The following is a 17,734-nucleotide window of genomic DNA, read 5'->3' as shown; positions in this document are numbered from 1 at the left end:
TCAGAACGTGGTCTGTTTCAAGCTTGCAGATCTGCTACTTTTGATACCTTTGTGGGACGCTGTAGTATGATCAAGTAGGGTATCAATTTACAAAAAAACAAAAAAACAGCAATGATGTACGATTGTACTTCAGAGGAAAGGATCTGGAATTGTTCTGGTACAAGTGAAAGTAGAATTAGAATATCACTTGAGTAAAAGTCTTTAAGTAACTTTACTGGACGTGAGTATCAAAATCTGAATTAAGTTTATTCTGTATACAGTTTTACAAGTGAAAGTGTTCAAATCAATAAAACACAGTTTCGATGAGTCACTTGCCTCAAATATGAGAATGCTGTTATTTCTATTTAGTTGCGGCAGACAAATAACACATTTCAGCTGATAAGAATCTCCCCTCACTTCAATAGATTCAAAGATATAGCACAGATGGTGATTATTGCTGGGCTGTGTTGTGGGTTGAGGCCACCATGCCACACCAGGCACATATCTTTTAATCAATCGGATCAATATCTATACGTTTTAAATTATTTTACACCTTTTTATAATCGCAAACATTTTCCCATTAGTGTGTATTGAAAAAGTTGTAACGTGGAGCAAGGCAAAATGTAAAAAGTTTCACATAATTATCGTTATACCCACTCTTTTTACACTGCAGACTGCAGACATATTGTATACGACATCAAAATATTTGCATGGGTTTGCTGACTCCTCTAGTGTCATCATAGCTGTGTAATTTATGTTTTTTTTTGTCCCATTTATAATTAAATGTGTTATATAATTTATTCTTTCTTCCTCTTTTTCTCTTTCTTAAAGGTTTTTTTTCTTCTTCTGAGTTGTTCCTCCCCCGATAAGAACAGGGGTTGATTAAGGACTATGCAAATAATGTGACTTTACTTGACTTTTGATCAGCTCTTAGCTAGGTTTATAATTTATTGTTTTTTGATTGGAACAGAAAAACTAAAGAATATTTCAATGAACAGAAAAGATTGGTATGATGAACCCATGCTGCAAGTATGTGTATATTCACCAAGAAGCTGAACCCCCACCTGTATGGTCTATTATAAAACTTTAGATATATGATGATATGATTCTCGTTTTTATTAATCAGTACCTCAGTTTACCCAACAGGGAGAGAATGAGAGTCATACATAATAGTAGTACAAGAGGAGCACCTAGATCATATGGGCCATATGAACCCAAATAATCTTGCTATTCTGTAGGAGTGTGTGCCAATTTACTCTTCAAACCAATATTTACCAGCTTCTAACATTGTTGTTGTAAGCATACACATACTGTGCTGTAATATTCCACATCCACATATTCTAAGTAGTTATTAGCCGCATGCTGAAAGCAGCGCGGCTCTATAAACAGCACTAGTCTTAGTCCGACACCCGAGTGACATTTAGTGACACCTATTTGTCATTGGCTGTCCTGGCTGTCCTTCACACTTCCCCCCCTTTAAGCCAATGGGGAGACGGCACTCTGCAGCACCCACCTCTCCTCCTTTGACACCTATTTGTCATTGGCTGTCCTGGCTGTCCTTCACACGGCGCTTTGCAGCACCCGCCTCTCCTTCTTTGCTGCAGAGAGAGAGAAAGGGAGAGAGCTTCAGGCCGGAGGGTTAGCCTAAATGCTAGCGTGCTTCATTACACCTAGTTTGGCTATTAAGTTATTTATTTGGCCATGTTCACACTGACTTCAATCTTAGCTATTGTTGGGAAGACCCGTGTGGTGTCACAAAATGTTGCCACCACTTATATAAAAAACATTAGAGCGTTAATCTGCGACGCTAAATGTTGCCAGGTTTGGCGAGAGAAACAAGCAATCCAAAAAACAAGTAATCAGGTCTATGAAAAGATTGGGGCCAAAAAAGCCTGCCGCATGCGGCTTTATTATGACTTTGGTCATTCTTGTTTCTTCTTGCAACTGACTTCTCTTTTTGTCCAAGACATAAGAACTACACAAAGCACAAGAATGTGTTAATTTTTCATCATGTCGGTAGGAGATTCAAATAGGTAACATACTGTGTAGGAAGTCACACTCTATTTGTGTCCCAGCCTCTGGGTCTTAGCGGCCTGTGTGGTTTGTACATATATACATCCTCTTGTGGTCATATGACCTCTTTTAAAGAGGTTGCAAGGTCTGTGAATGTGATTCCATTTATGCTGTATGTGCCGTTTACAGGGTATCATGCATGTGCAGAAGATGAACCAGTGAAAAAAAATCCCTATATTAGGGGGCTTGGGAAGTCTGTAAAAATGCTACTTTAGAGGACAGCAGCACCACCTGTCTTTTTGTGATGCAATACTTGAGAATGACAAATGTCCAAATAGATTCCAAAGGTGGGACAGATGTTCTGCCGTGGAAGTTCTGGATCTCCAGGAAGACAAAAAGGAATGTAAGGTTTTTAAGCACCGAATCCATAGTCACAGTAAAGTTTGCACTATGTTCTTGTGGCTGAACAGCATTTGCAGAAATTCAAACAACCCAAAAGGGACAGGAGTTGAGCACTAGCACAAGCATTAAGCATACAGCTTAATCACATCCAACCGATAGGCCCGGAAGGTCCACCTAAACAAAAATCACAAAAATGCCACACAGACAGAACCAATAGCTAACTAACTCAACTTTAGTTGCGAAAACACTGCATACCTGCATTCAGACAAGATGTCTTTGCACCGTGAAGAACCACAGAACCCATACTTGTTTCCTGACTGACTCAGATGGACTCAGTGGTGTTTAAAACTCAGAAAGCCACAAATGCAGGTCTATTGATCACATTTTCCATCCAAACGTTGATCATGTACAATCCGTATATGATGTCTGAATAAAGAAGGCGCTGGAGCAACTCGGATGATTTGAGCCTTTTTTATTTTGATCAGAGGGTGCAAAGCACAGGAAAAAACAACAACGTTTCGATGTCAGGTTACATCTTCGTCAGGTCATGACCGCTGCCAAAACGGTATTATCATTTTGTGAAATAGTCGTTAAGCCTTTTGACCATGAGATGTTGCTTGGATTGGCATGGATGGACATGGTGTTTAGATGCTCTAAAGACTGACAACGAATATTCAGTATTCAGGAATAGCAATGCCAAAGCTTGTAGGCCACATCAAGAGTATAGATACTTTTACAGTGTTCTCACTCACTATCATCTTCTTGCCACTGGCATACCTCAATACACTGCTGAAACAGATGGCTATTATATTTTCTCCAATTGACCCAGGTGTACAGTACGCTGCTGTGAGACACAAAGTCCTCCCTCACCAGCATCCCCCACATAAGTGTTGTCCTCTCAGTTGCAATGTAGGGTCGAGAGTTGGGGGCAGCCTCTCTGCCTCCAACAATACGCACCTTGTAGCCACGCACTCCTGAAAACGGAAATGTATGCTTGAGTATTTGTTCAGTATACCCATGATTGTGCTTTTTGATTGTGATATTTATCAGGATTGAGTTTCAATTAATTAATACAGTGCTGTTATTTTAGTACAATCCGGGGAAGTTATATATATCACCTCATTAAACATATGAATAAAGGAGTTTGGATGCAAATCTTTAAACTCACGGTTTTAGCGTTTCAAAATAAGCTTACATGATAACATATAATATACAGTATATTTGTTCCTACCATGCCAAATGTGAGTCAGACATGTACAAATTGAAATTGCTCGAAGCTCTGGAAGATGTACTCAGCCCTCTGAAAATGTATACATTTTGTTGCTTTACTGTAGTTTTGTGGTGCATTAGGAGCCATACATTTGTTCAAGTAAAGGTTTTTGTACAGATTCAAAAGTTAGAATCTCCAGGAATGAGCCACACACATTGTGAACACATGCTTTGCTTAAGCAATTATGAGGACAAAATTGCACTCTTCTTTTACTGTGCGTGATTGTGCAAACGTTTGTTCTTGAGTAAGGGATGTGGCATTGTTTCCCATAGCAGAATGCTGTCTCAAATGTGTTGTGACCACAAGTTTTTTCTCAGCTATGTGTGAGAAAACACTTTAGAATAATAAGCGAAAGTAAAAATGACAATGGGGCGGGGGGATGGTTTGAGCCCATGATGCAAGCAAGTACTGCAGCCCTCAGGTTACCCAACAGAGGGAGAAAAATAAATTAGTATAAGTAGACAGAGGATCTAGGTGCATTTCAGTCAAAGGTCCCACCTCTATAATCAACCCATCATCTTGCTGGTCTATAATGCAATTGCAAGGCAAGGCAAGTTTATTTATATAGTAGGAGGCAATTCACAATGTGCAAAACATTACGCATTATAGCTGCACTATGTAACTCTTCTACCCAGGATTTGAATCCGGTTTCCTGCGCAGGTGCTGATATCTTTACCATTGAGCTAATAGAGCCTGGCAGCTTGCTCAGGGGATAAATTGAATCTTGACCAGGTCAAAATTTGTGTCAGATCCTGTGTCTGGGTGGGAAATTACCTTTGATCTAAATGTCTCAATAGAAGAGCAGGGAGACAAAATACAACCACCACAATTGTATAGGTTTTATTTTATTAACACACTCTACCATACAGATTGGACAAAATCACATTGTATTCAAAAAACAAAAGTTTCATAGTGCCGCTTTAAGACAGCAACATTAAGACAGCAAAATAATCACATCATGAAAGTGAATTTCAATGTAATGAAAATAAAAACAAGCAAAAATAAAAACGGAAAGGTTTTCAGCTTTGATATAAAAGTCTTGCCTGCCAGAGTTTCCTGAAATGCATACAGTATGCTTCTTTCACATGCAGGGTTTTCACATGGGGGTTTGGGGATTAAACTTAGTTTATTTGTATTAGCAAAAGCAAATAGTGCAAGAGAGTCAATTATGACATTCACAAGCAGTTTAAACAGATACAATTGTGTATTACAACAACATATTGTATACAGTACATTGACTATCAAATCTAACATTTATTTTTCTTCATGATCTTTTTGATCCAGGGTAGGTACTTTGATACATCTGTATAGATATTTGGTACAGTCGGGTAGTCACAGTTTTCGTTATAGTTGCCAGACACAATGCCAACCGCCTTCCCATTGCACACCAGAGGGCCACCAGAATCACCCTAAGAAACAAAACGAAATCATCTGGTTAATCATGTTTATTGAGCCTTTTATGCGATTATCAGATCACCTTAGCGCTGGATGGAGGTTACGTTTTTACCACTTTACAGTTGTCTGTATGTCTAATAGCCAAATAATAATATGAGAATGGGTGGCTGGATTTCTTGAAACCTGGTTATTAATGGCTTCCCTTGAAGAGACAAATGTACTTTTGGGTAGATAATGAAAAAGGTCATGTTTATGATCACGGTCAAGTATTTTCCCTTGGTGGGAATTGATAAATAGGCTGGTGAAGGTATGCACTCTACTGAGTGCAGTCGTTCTAGTTTTTTTTCAGAAATCAGTTGACACAATTATTTTGGAGAGAGAACAAATGTAATACACACCTTACAGGCTCCTTTATTTGTCTCATATCCCCCTGCACAGATAATATTCTGTGGCAGGGTGGACGGTGTCTGTGTCTTAAGAAGGGGACTCCATTCCCTTTGGCAGACCTTCAGGTCAATGGTAGATATATCAACCACTCGCAGGTCATCGGAAACTGTGCCGGTAGTTTGAGTGCGCCCCCATCCTGCTACTATACACTTAGTCTTTGCCTTGATAGTACTTTTGTTTGGAAGTTTAACTGTCGTCCATGGTTTTTTTTGTCCAGTTTTCCTAGACAGCTGCAAACACAAGGTTGTAATAAATAAATAAATAGCTTGATATCTGTGATTTGCCAAAGGACTATATATATATATATATATATATATATATATATATATATATATATATATATATATGCACACACACACACACACACACACACACACACACACACACACACACACACACACACGTATACATGTATATGTGTGTGTGTGTGTGTGTGTGTGTGTGTGTGTGTGTGTGTGTGTGTGTGTGTGTGTGTGTGTGTGTGTGTGTGTGTGTGTGTGTGTGCTTTTTATTTTCTTCAGTCCTTCATATTAGGATTAATAAATGCTATTTACCTTCAGAAGCATGATGTATTTTCCAGACAAGACCTTTACATAGTCGGGGTGTCTGCATTTGAGCACGTCATATCTCACTGCTCTTTTATTGATTCTCTTGAGGTTGTGTGTGCCAACAACAACACTCATTTTGGTACAATTCCTGAGTACATATAGTTATTACTTATCATTTTGAAAAACCTGTTTGTACTGTATATTGAACAAATATATTGTTTACTATTCAACTAGACCATTTTATCATAAGTACTTGTTTCTTGAGTACCAACAACATGATGTACAAAAAGAAACATTGATGCATGAATGTTTGTATGTCAACCATGACTGTTGGTTTACCATGTTATTCAGGGTGTCTAAGTTCAAGTTCAGAATCAGATTAATCGAAGATGGCTCGAGTGGTAAAATAAACGTACTTGCAACAGTGGGCAGCAGTGAGTACAAAGTCTTGACTGACTAGGACTCCTCCGCATACATGTTTCCCATCATTCTGCACAGAAGCCATGTACAGCAATGACTTAGATGAGGCCTTTTTCCCATTTATGATTTCACTCCCAAGTGCTGAAAAGGAAAAAAGGCAAAAGTAGATGTCAAAACAATATTACCCAGCTTCTAACATTGTTGTTGTTGTACAGTAAGCATGCAAATACTGTACAGTAATAGTCCACAGCCACGTAACCATAATCAGTTCTTTAGTCTTGCGAATGACTTACCTTTTTGTCCAAGATACATCAGAACAACACAAAGCACAAGTGCATGCATAGTGTTCATGCCGGTAGAGCGTTCAAATGGTACACATAGAGAGTCACAGACCCCTATTTAAATAGCAGACCCAATATGATCATCTGGGTTATAGACACGTATGTGGTTTGTACATCTGCATCATCATGTGGTCATGCTTACTGTAAATTGCTCTGGATTAAGAGCGTCTGCTAAATGCCTAAACTGTAAACTGTCATATTGTCGCTGTCGAGTGGAAACCTTGTATTGGATGTCCAAAACCGTTACTTTTCAGGAAATGGAGAAGTATTAGTATTATTTTCAGTGTAGTTATTAAGGCTAGACCGCACCAATGCAACTAGTCGCAACTCCTTGCAACAAAACAGGTTTAAGGCCAGTCCACTTGTAACTCCTTGCAACTGCCATTGGGGATAATGGCATTGGTTACAAGTAGTTTGAAGTAGTTGCATGTTGCAAGGAGTTGCAAAGAGTTGCGGACGGTGGTGTGGACTGGCCTTTATATAGCCACATTATTAGTACTTTTCATTGGTTAAATATTTATAAAACTCACAGACAGACTTACCCACTTTTATTTTGGCATCTGTGTTTTGGGCATGTCATTATTAGGCAAAAAACTTCAAATGATTACAAAGTTTTAGTTTTGTTTTTATTCAAGAGGAGGAAGCAGGTCTACAAGTTGACAATGCATTGTGAAATATATGTACACACAGAACCGCAAGTAGTAGATGTTTATAACGTCAATCACAACTCGTTTGTTTGTTTGCATTAGAACATAATACAAAGTGACTGTTAATCTGGTCATAAAATATTGAACATGATTGATGATATTGATAAACAGCATATAATCTTTTAATGAAACATAAAGATTATGCTTGTTCCTCTCACTCCTTCACTCAAACAAAAAGTGCAAAAGAAACAATGACTGCAGATTTTTGCAAGCACCACTGTGGTGAGAACATTTGGTCTGATCTTGTTGCCTATTTCCATATGTCTGTAGACCTTTGCTAAACACTCGGATATGAGGATTGCACATTGAAAAACCACAGAGCCCACAGTTTCCACCCTGAGTTGTTCCTCCCGCTACCCCGATATAAGAACAGGGACATTAAGGACTATGCAAATAAATGTGACTTTACTTGACTTTTACTTAGCTATAATTTATTGTTTTTTGATTGGAACAGAAAATCAAAAGTTTATTTCACAACAGAAAAGAATGCTATGATGAACCCATGCTGCAAGTATGTGGTATATTCACTAAGAAGATGAACCCCCACCTCTGGAGTGGTCTATTATAAAACTTTAGATTTATGATGATTTTTATGAATCAGTACCTCTGTTTACCCAACAGGGGGAGAATGAGAGTCATACATAATAGAAGTAAGAGGAGCACTTAGATCCCCTTATAACCCAAATAATCTTGCTAGTCTGTAAGAGTCCCAATTTCCTTTTTTCAAAATCTTTTGAAAAGAAAATCTCCCAAACAGACAATTTATGTTGTATTTTAATTAGCAAAAGCAAACAGTGCAAGTGATTCTCAATTACCACCCCCACAAGCAATTTAAATAAACCAGCAAACATCAATACTTCTACCATTGCAATGCAAGTGTACTCCAACTTCTTGCAAATGACTTAGACATATAAGAACTACATAAAGCACAAGAACGTGTATGTAACATACTGTAGAAAGTCACAGCTCTATTTGCATCTCATCTTGGCAGCCTGTGTGGTTTGTTCATCTACATCCTCTTCTGGTCATATGACCTCTTTTATAGAGGTTGCAAGGTCTGTGAATGTGATTCCATTTATACTGTATGTGCCGTTTAGAGGGTATCATGCATGTGCAGAGGATGAACCAGTGTAAGAAATGTGCCATCCCCAATAATCCTTGGAGAGCATGACATCCGAACTGGCTAGGTTGACAATGAGACACATTGGCTGAGATATCCAAATAGATTCCAAAGTTTTGTAGACAGTAGGCAGATGTTCTGCCGTGGAAGTTCTGATTGTTCAGGACAAAAAGGAATGTAAGGTTTTTAAGCATTTTGCAGAAATTCAAACAACCCAAAAAGGACAGGAGTTTAGCACAAGCATAAGGCTTAATCACATCCTCTTTGTGAACCGTTACCTACAAAAATCACCTTTCCCTGTCAGCCTCCCTGAAAATCCTGTATGTGGGACAAGGCACCCACATAACAAAATTGCCACACAGACCCAATAGCTAACTCAACTTTAGTTGCAAAAACACTGCATACCTACATTCAGACAAGATGTCTTTGCATGCACTGTGAAGAACCACAGAACCCATACTAGTTTCCTGACTGACTCAGATGGACTCAGTCGTGTTTCAAACTCAGGAAGCCACAAATGCAGGTCTATTGATCACATTTTTCATCCAAACGTTGAGCATGTACAATACGTATATGATATGTGTTCCTTATGTGCCTCGCCATTCTGTGAACCGTCAAAGATCGCCACTTTCTGCTCTGTTTTGTTCTGTTTGTGCCTGGCTGGGCACCTCAGATGAGAATTCCAAAACCAAACCTCCCACAAAAGCTGTGTTTGGTGGCAGAGTTTGAAAATGTATGAAAACAGGGCAACGATCATGCTGATGCTTTGGGGTGCATGGAACTAAAACACTGAGCAGAGAAGAGCTACGATATGGTTCACAGAATGGATGAGTAATGGTGGCTTAGATGGCAGCCAGCAGCATCTGGCTGACATCAACCAACTCCCTCCGCACACTGTCGAGAGGAATCCTGGCGGGACTACTATTTTGTTAATGGGACAGTTCCTCTGTCACAATCGTGGCCTCTGCCCCTGCCCTGTGTGCCCTGCCCTGTCCAGTTGAGCTTCCCAGCCCTTCACGGCTCCTCTTTGGACTCTGATTGCCTAGAGTGGACTCACCTGCGGGTGTCAGCCTTGCCTAATTGGCTAACAAGCTCCAGAGACTATTTGTGACTGTGCTGGTTCATTGTCTTGTTATGTCATGATGTTAGTGAGTTTCTGTGTGTGTTTTTGTGTATGCTTTCAGTGTGTGCTTGTGGTAACTGATAAGTAAAGTCGTAGTTATTGTCCTCCTTGGTTTCCCGTGTTTATAGTTGTGAGGGAATATATAAAAAATCATAAAAATTGTGCACTTGGTAGCACATTTTTGGCATGGTGTTAGGTATGGCCATACGGTTTTCAAAAAACATCGTAAATGAGTTGGGCTCGCCCCCTAGTGGTCGATATGCAATAATTCCAATATTAGATAGGTCAGTATCGTTGAAACACCAAATAATTGATAGAAAAGATTTTTCAATGGATGCTGTTACTATTAGGCATGTTAAATAGCATACGAAAAAATAGGAGCTTAAAAAAGCTATCTCTCATTCTATACTCAACCTAGAAAGGTGTTTTTTGTGTATAACCCTAGGTTTTAGGGCTCAAGGATTGTGACTGAATCAGTAAACTTACCATCAGTTAATTATTAATTGCCAAATTCATGATGGCGTACCAAGGTGATGCTGTGCTTAGCTGTGCTTAGGCAATTATGATGACAAAATTGCACTCTTCTTTTTTGTATGTGATTGTGCAAATGTTTGTTCTTGAGAAAGGTATTGTTTCCCATAGCAGAATGCTGTCTCATCTATCGCATGTGTTGTGACCACAAGTTAGATTTTCTCAGCTATGTGGTGTGGGTTTCGAAAGAAACACATTAGGCTCTGCAAATAACAAACACTTAGATTTAAACAGTATACTTATCAGGAAACATCATTATGTTTTGATGAAAACATTAGCTATTGTATATTTCAGCATTTTCTGTTCCATAAACATATTGGTGGAAAAATTACCTGAAATCCACATTTGAGTAAAAACAGTGATAACTAAATTACTGATAAAAGTGAAAGTCACCCATACGAATACCACTTGAGTAAAAGTGTTAAAGTATCTGAACTGGACTTTATTAAAAGTAATTAGATAATAGTAAATGTAATGGCGCATTTGCACTGTCCTCCTTTGTTCTTCTATGAACACACCCGCAATGCTGTTAACAAAAAACACTTCAGCCATGGGTGATGACTGCTGCCATATTTATTGGTAGCAAAGACGGTCTAACCAGGCTAAATGTGATGGCAGTGTTAAGAACTTACAACTAAAAAGTAGGAATTGAAAATATCCCCAAAAGGCAGCACATCCAAAATGTCTAATCAGTGGAGGACAAAGTACCCACATTTCCACTTTTTTATTAGCACACACGAATAAAGGCATTATGTGTTCTGCCTTCATCAGAGCAACAAGAACTTGCACACTATTTTCTTTCTCTGGCTTAGATTTGTCTATTTTCCCCCATGAACTGGGAATGATAATGAAAGAAATACTTGGAAGGGGCCTTTGAAGATATAGAAGAGTAAAATTGTGGATAGACATACTGTAAATGAAGCATTTCAAATAAATGAAAGATCCTCAAGGGCAAGTCAAGGTAAAGTTTATTTGTATACTGTAGGCCATTCAAAGTAAAATAAACACATTATGAAAGTGCATTTGAATTTTATACAAATAAAAACAAGCAAAAATGAAACAAAATAGAGCATAAAAATACAGTGCAGAATAATGATTACAAAAGTCGCAATAAAAGGCAGAAGAAACAGAAAGGTTTTCAGTTTTGATGTAAGACAGAGTCTTGCCTGCTAGAGCTTCTTAAAATACATACAGTATGCTTCTTTCACATGGACATTTTCTTGATCCATGTCATTCTATATTTCAGGTAAGATTCTCATGATAATCCTAAAGGGGTTTGGGGATTACATTTATATTATTATATATATCATGAAAAACAAATAGTGCAAGAGATAGTCAATTATGACTCAAGCAGTTTAAATCAGCAAACACAGATATGCTTAACAGTGCAATGAAAGTGTATTACAACATCAGTGTATATTGTAAATACAGTACATTGACTATCAAATCTAACATGTTTTTTTCTTTATGATCTTTATGATCCAGGATAGGTACTTTGATACATCTGTATAGATATTTGGTACATTCGGGTAGTCACATATTTTGTTATTGTTGAAAGACACAATGCCAACCGCCTTCTCATCGCACACCAGAGGGCCACCAGAATCACCCTAAGAAAAAAAAATCTTGTTAATCACATTTATTGAGCATTTCGTGAGATTGTTAGATGACCTTAGTAGTCAGCATTGAATTATATGTCTAATAGCCAAATAACATGAGAATGGGTGGCTGGATTTTATGAAACATGGAGGGAATTATTAATGGTCTTCCCTTGAAGAGACAATTAAAATTTGGGCCGATAATGTAAAAGGTCATATTCACGTTCACGGCTAAAGTATTTTCCCTTAGTGGGAATGATAGCCTGACGTAGGTGTGCACTCTACTGAGTGCAGTCGTAGTTTTTCTTTAGAAATCAGTTGACACATCCGTGTCATGTGTGATATGGGGCAGCACTCCTCGGGGGTACTTTTTGTATATATTTGGAAATAATGTATAAAGGCAGCCTTGCTTGGGAACCAGTTATGTACAGTTTGACTTTGCTTTTTTTCATTGTACCGGTTTATTTTGTGTGTATGTCTCTGTTTTTGGAAAATAGGGAAGCACCTCATAATGTTTCTTATTTAATTATTTGCATCATAAATGTATGTCTTTATCCTGTGCTTCACAATAAAGATATTTGAAACAGAAATCAGTTCACACTATTAATTTGGAGAGAGAACAAATTTCATACACACCTGACAGAATCCTTTCTTTGTCTCATATCCCCCTGCACAGATAATATTCTCTGGCAGGGTGAACGGTGTCCATTTCCTTTGGCAGACCTTCAGGTCAATGGTAGATACATCAACCACTCGCAGGTCATCGGAAACTGTGCCGGCAGTTTGAGTGAGCCCCCATCCTGCTACTATACACTTAGTCTTTGCCGTATTACTTTTGTTTGGAAGTTTAACTGTTTTCCATAGTTTTCTTTGTCCAGTTTTCCTAGACAGCTGCAAACACAAGGTTGTAATAAATAAATATAGCTTAATATCTGTGATTTGCCTAAGGACTATAGCCTACTGTATATGTACAGTATATGTTCCTTTTCTTTTCTTCAGTCCTTCATATTAGGATTAATAAATGCTATTTACCTTCAGAAGCATGATGTCTCTTCCAAGTGAGACATTTACAAAGTCGGGGTGTCTGCATTTGAGCACGTTGTATCTCATCACTCTTTCATTGATTCTCTTGAGGTTGTGAGTGCCAACAACAACACTCATTTTGGTACATTTCCTGAGTGCATATAGTTATTACTTATAATTTTGAAAAACCTTTTTGTACATTGAACATGCAAATATAAAATACAAATACATTGTTTACTTATTCCAACGTTTGTATGTCAACCATGATTGTTGGTTTATGTTATTCAGGTTGTCTAAGTTCAAGTTCAGAATCAGATTAATTGTAGGTGACTTGAGGGGTAAAATAAACTTACGGGCAACAGTGGGCAGCAGTGACGACAAAGTCTTGACTGACTAGGAATCCTCCGCATACATGTTTCCCATTATTCTGCACAGAAGCCATGTACTGAAATAACTTTGGTGACGCCTTTTTCCCATTTATGATTTCACTCCCAAGTGCTGTAAAGGAAAAGGCTAAAGTAGATCTCAAAACAATATTTACCAGCTTCTAACATTGTTGTTGTAATACTGTACAGTAATAGTCCACATCCACATAATCATAATCAGTTCTTTAGTGTTGCGAATGACTTACCTTTTTGTCCAAGATACATCAGGACAACACAAAGCACAAGTGCATGCATATTGTTCATCATGCAGGTAGAAAGTTCAAATGGGACACATAGGGAGTCACAGACCCCTATTTAAATAGCAGACCTTATATGATCATCTGGGTTACAGACACGCATGTGGTTTGTACATCTGCATCATCATGTGGTCATATTGTCGCTGTCGGGTGGTCCAAAACCATTACTTTTCAGGAAATGGAAAAAAGAACATGTAGTTATTAAGGCCAGATTGCACCAATGCAACTAGTCGCAACTCCTTGCAACAAAACAGTGATAAGGCCAGTCCACACCAATGCAACTCCTTGCAACTGCCATTGGGGATAATGGTTACAAGTAGTTTGAAGTAGTTGCATGTTGCAAGGAGTTGCAAAGAGTTGCGGTGGTGTGGACTGGCTTTTATATAGCCACATTATTAGTACTTTTTATTGGTTAAATTAATATTTATAAAACTCACAGACAGACTTACCCACTTTCAAACTGCCATCTGTGTATTGGGCATGTCATTATTAGGCAAAAAAGCTTCAAATGTTTACAAAGTTTTGGGATTTGTTTTATTCAAGAGGAGGAAGCAGGTCTTCGCTTCTTTTCCGTGACACTGTCATATGATGAAGGATAAAATAGGGCATTAATTTATGAAAAAGCATTTGATATGGACATAGGTAAAGTACGGCATTAATTTACGAAAAAAGTGAAAATATGGAGATAAGAGGTGTCTACCCGACAGTATTATGCAATGTGGCCCTCTGGAGTGAGTGTGGAAATATAGTGGCCCTCTCCATCATCAAAGTTGCCCACCCCTGAGTTACAGCACGATCATTTCAGTCCTTGCAACCTCATCATAAAACGTTTTACTTTAACTGAAGAGAGAACTTGACAGCATATCATCACTGTCGGGGGAAAAAGCTATGTTGATTGCCCTTGTTCAGGTAATACCAGTACTGGTTGATGGTATTGCATGAAGGTCAAAGTGCAATTTATCCTCTGCTTAAACGAGGTTTCCTTATAGAAATGTTGGCACTGATGCACAGGGCCGGGTTCATTCATGTCCTACCCGGGTAGGACATGAATGTTACGGATTGCAGCCTTAAAACATATCTGTGGATGATGCGTACTGTATACTGGTGTGTTCAGAACAATCACAGTACTTTTCAATAGTTTTGACAGTAACTATACAGTTTCAAAAGCTACATACAGAACTGCAAGTAGTAGATGTTTATATGTCAATCACAAATTGTTTGCTTGTTTGCATTAGAACATAATACAAAGTGACTGTTAATCTGGTCAACAATATTGAACATGTTATAACCACGATTGATGATAAACAGAAACAGCATACAATTACTCTGTTAATGAAACATAAAGATTATGCCCGTTCCTCTCACTACTTAACTCAAACAAAAAGTGCAAATGAAACAATGACTCTGCAGATTTTTGCAAGCACCACTGTGGTGAGAGCATTTGGTCTGATCTTGTTGCCTATTTCCATTGTCTGCAGAGTAGACCTTTGCTGAACACTCAGAGATGAAGATTTCACATTGAAAAACCTCAGAGCCCACAGTTTCCACCCAGAATGACTCAAAAGTAAAACTGTGGTGTTCTCGAACTCAGGAAGCTATTGTAATTCTGTACATCTGCATGTGCTTTGCATGGCAATTGAGCACGTACAATTGACGTGACAGTCAGAGGAGGACAGCAGTAATTTGTTTGATTCTCACCCGGGCATTATTTTTCATCCAAGGCCAATTTACGCTGATTTGGCAGCTGCCACATTATCCCTAGGGAAGATACGGAAGCTGTCCATATTTTACCCACTGACTCACCCAGGCTGAAGGGGTGATAAAAGGGCAGAGAATAGCTATGTCACAAAAGCATTTAGTTCAGGTTAAATCATTTCTCATCCCTCTCACCCTGTACACTGCCTTTTCTAACTAACGCCTTCTGGGAGGCGTAATCTATTATCAGCTGTTTGGTCTTGGCAAAGTTTACGGCCATGGTTGTTCTCCATTGTGTCAGGAACTCCAGCTCTCTCCTATAGGATGTCTCATCGTTATCAGTGATCAGGCCTATCACTGTAGTGTTGCCGGCTAACTTGACTACTAAGTTGGAGCTGTGCATGGCCGGCCAGGTCCAACTGGGTGTACAAGAAATAGAGACGGGGGCTTAGAACACAGCCCTGGGGGGCTGCTGTGATGAGGGCCAGGGGGAGGGGGCACAGGTGTTGGAGCCTATCCTCACCTCCAGGCGTTGCTCTGACAGAAAGTCCACAAGTCAGCTGCATATGTTGGGGTTGAGTCATAGGTCTCTCTTCCACTTCTCCTGGCGGGAGAAAAGGCAGAAAGTCAAATAACATTTTATGACAAATTTATTTAAAACTCATATTAAATCAAATCTGTTCACATGCATAGACCTGTAAAATAAAGGTCACACGTTGCACCTTTAAACCAGCTTAAGGCAACAGTTGTTATCCTGTCTAGTGTCTAGCAAAGTGTTCCATTCAAGTTCAATGCTTTTGCAAGTGATTTGTTTTTACTAGCTTTAATGTTGAGACACTGCATTCACTCCCAGGCTCCCAGCACTACTCACTGAACAACTGCAGTCTTGCAGAAATGAAAAAGCTCAAAACTTTCCAAAAACCTGACTAACTCAGTCTGACTAGAGGGATTCTCTTTTCCATGTGCCCTGTCTCTTTTAGTGTTTTTGTCTGATTCAACTCATTCTTCAGGTCTTGCAAATCTGAGACATATGCCTCTTCCAATAACATAACCTTTTCCTCGTTCAAGAAGTCCCCGCTCGACGGGTTTGTTCCATTTATTATGATACATACAGCTGGACTTTGAGAAATATTTCTCCATCTCAACAATCATGGAGTCAATGATGGGAAAGAATATGTTTATTCAGTCCAAGTGTGACCGTGACAACACTATAGTCTGTTTGCTGTCTTTGTGGTTCTTTTCAATTTCATGATGGTAGAAATGTTTCACAACTTTCAATAATCGTAGTCCACAGCTCACTGAAGTTGTTGTCCTCATTGCCTACAGTGTTCAACATATAAAATGTTTTGTAGGTTCAAATCCACTTCATAGTAAACAATCAAACCATTACTGTTGGAAGACAGACCAGTTTATCGCTCACAAAGCAGTCAACCTACTAGGATGTACGCCACAGAAAACCAATATAGACTTACTTAAAGGACCACTTCAGCCATTTTCAACCTATCTTTATGTAATTGGTCCTCACTAATCCTCATTATATGACGGTACCTTTTCTGTCTACTTGCTCTGTGTCTCAGAGCAGGGTTGTGGATATTTCAGAAACCTGCCTACCAGTGACATTATCGGTCGGCAGGTTTGGTCATTTAAAGAAAATGACCATTTGAAACTTAAAAAAAATATATATTCTATGACTGCAAGAACAATGGCTTCTATTTCAGCGTGCTAACGGATTAAATCACATGGTCTAGATCAGTGGTTCTTTTCCGGCCTCCACAGATAAATATTGTGAAAATAGCAGATCTACAAGCTTTTAGAACAGCTTGTTTTTCTCTTTCTTATATTATTTGACAATTTGGCCTATGTTTGACCAGTTTCTATAGTTTGTTAATACTTTTGATGCAGTAATGGTATTTTTTCTTTTTCTTTTTTTAGGTATTAAAAGGGTCTTAACAGAGGGAAGGTAGTGCCCAGGATTACATAGACAATTGGCACTGGGTGTAAAAAATTGGGTTACAAAATCGTGGGATAATAATCATGTAGGGACCCCCCTGGGGGGTCCTGACTGGTCTAGATGACGGTCACACATAAATGAGGTTGATTTGCCATCTAGTGCTTAGTGGGAAGTGTCTGTGTCACTTACTATGTAGCCTCGGAAACCCATGCCTTTTTTTTTGTTTCAAAAGAAAAAAAGCCTGGGAGAACCTTGCAGGAACGCTGGTCTTAGGACCTTGTTATCTCCTAACCAATCAGAGTGCTCCAAACCCAGGCGCTGGAATCCAGCGCCTGGGTTTGGAGCACAGGTCTCCGCCAGGTCAGGTACGTTATTCTGGCCTCCTGGTGGCGCTATAATAGGCCAATGTGAAAAGGGTGCCATTTATTCTTAGGTCTTTCACGGCAATCAGACACTGCATTCATGATTTGAGGCATTTTGTTCCAAAAA

At 38.9% G+C, this 17,734-nt stretch overlaps 2 protein-coding genes across 2 annotated transcripts; both read right to left on the bottom strand.

The window, feature by feature from the left end:
- Positions 1–4,677: 4,677 nt before the first annotated feature.
- LOC311052245 (serine protease 1-like) lies at positions 4,678–13,401 on the bottom strand. The gene is made up of 5 exons (XM_084067122.1): positions 13,271–13,401; positions 12,927–13,068; positions 12,531–12,785; positions 11,489–11,906; positions 4,678–4,739 (listed from the first exon to the last, which is right to left on the bottom strand). Exons 1-4 carry the CDS (start codon positions 13,357–13,359, stop codon positions 11,745–11,747), a joined length of 648 nt encoding a protein of 215 aa, XP_083923248.1. The 5' UTR covers positions 13,360–13,401; the 3' UTR covers positions 4,678–4,739; positions 11,489–11,744.
- LOC311051394 (serine protease ami-like) lies at positions 4,912–6,559 on the bottom strand (the record flags this gene model as incomplete). Its single annotated transcript, XM_084065956.1, has 4 exons — positions 4,912–5,073; positions 5,458–5,736; positions 6,061–6,202; positions 6,471–6,559. 4 exons carry the CDS (start codon positions 6,557–6,559, stop codon positions 4,912–4,914), a joined length of 672 nt encoding a protein of 223 aa, XP_083922082.1.
- Positions 13,402–17,734: the final 4,333 nt, after the last annotated feature.

This window comes from Gymnoscopelus microlampas (assembly GCF_963454915.1).
Source record: "Gymnoscopelus microlampas genome assembly, chromosome: 9".
Taxonomy (NCBI): domain Eukaryota; kingdom Metazoa; phylum Chordata; class Actinopteri; order Myctophiformes; family Myctophidae; genus Gymnoscopelus; species Gymnoscopelus microlampas.
This window is presented reverse-complemented; position numbering and strand designations above follow the sequence as displayed.

What these genes read in the sequence shown, in the direction of transcription:
- LOC311052245 (XM_084067122.1), bottom strand. Translation starts at nt 13,359, where the DNA reads ATGGCTTCTGTGCAGAATAATGGGAAACATGTATGCGGAGGATTCCTA. An exon ending in ACTGCTGCCCACTGTTGCCC is followed by an intron (nt 13,069 to 13,270) that starts GTAAGTTTATTT and finishes ATATGCACTCAG; the next exon opens with GAAATGTACCAAAATGAGTG. An exon ending in CAAAGAAAGGATTCTGTCAG is followed by an intron (nt 11,907 to 12,530) that starts GTGTGTATGAAA and finishes TTTTTTTCTTAG; the next exon opens with GGTGATTCTGGTGGCCCTCT.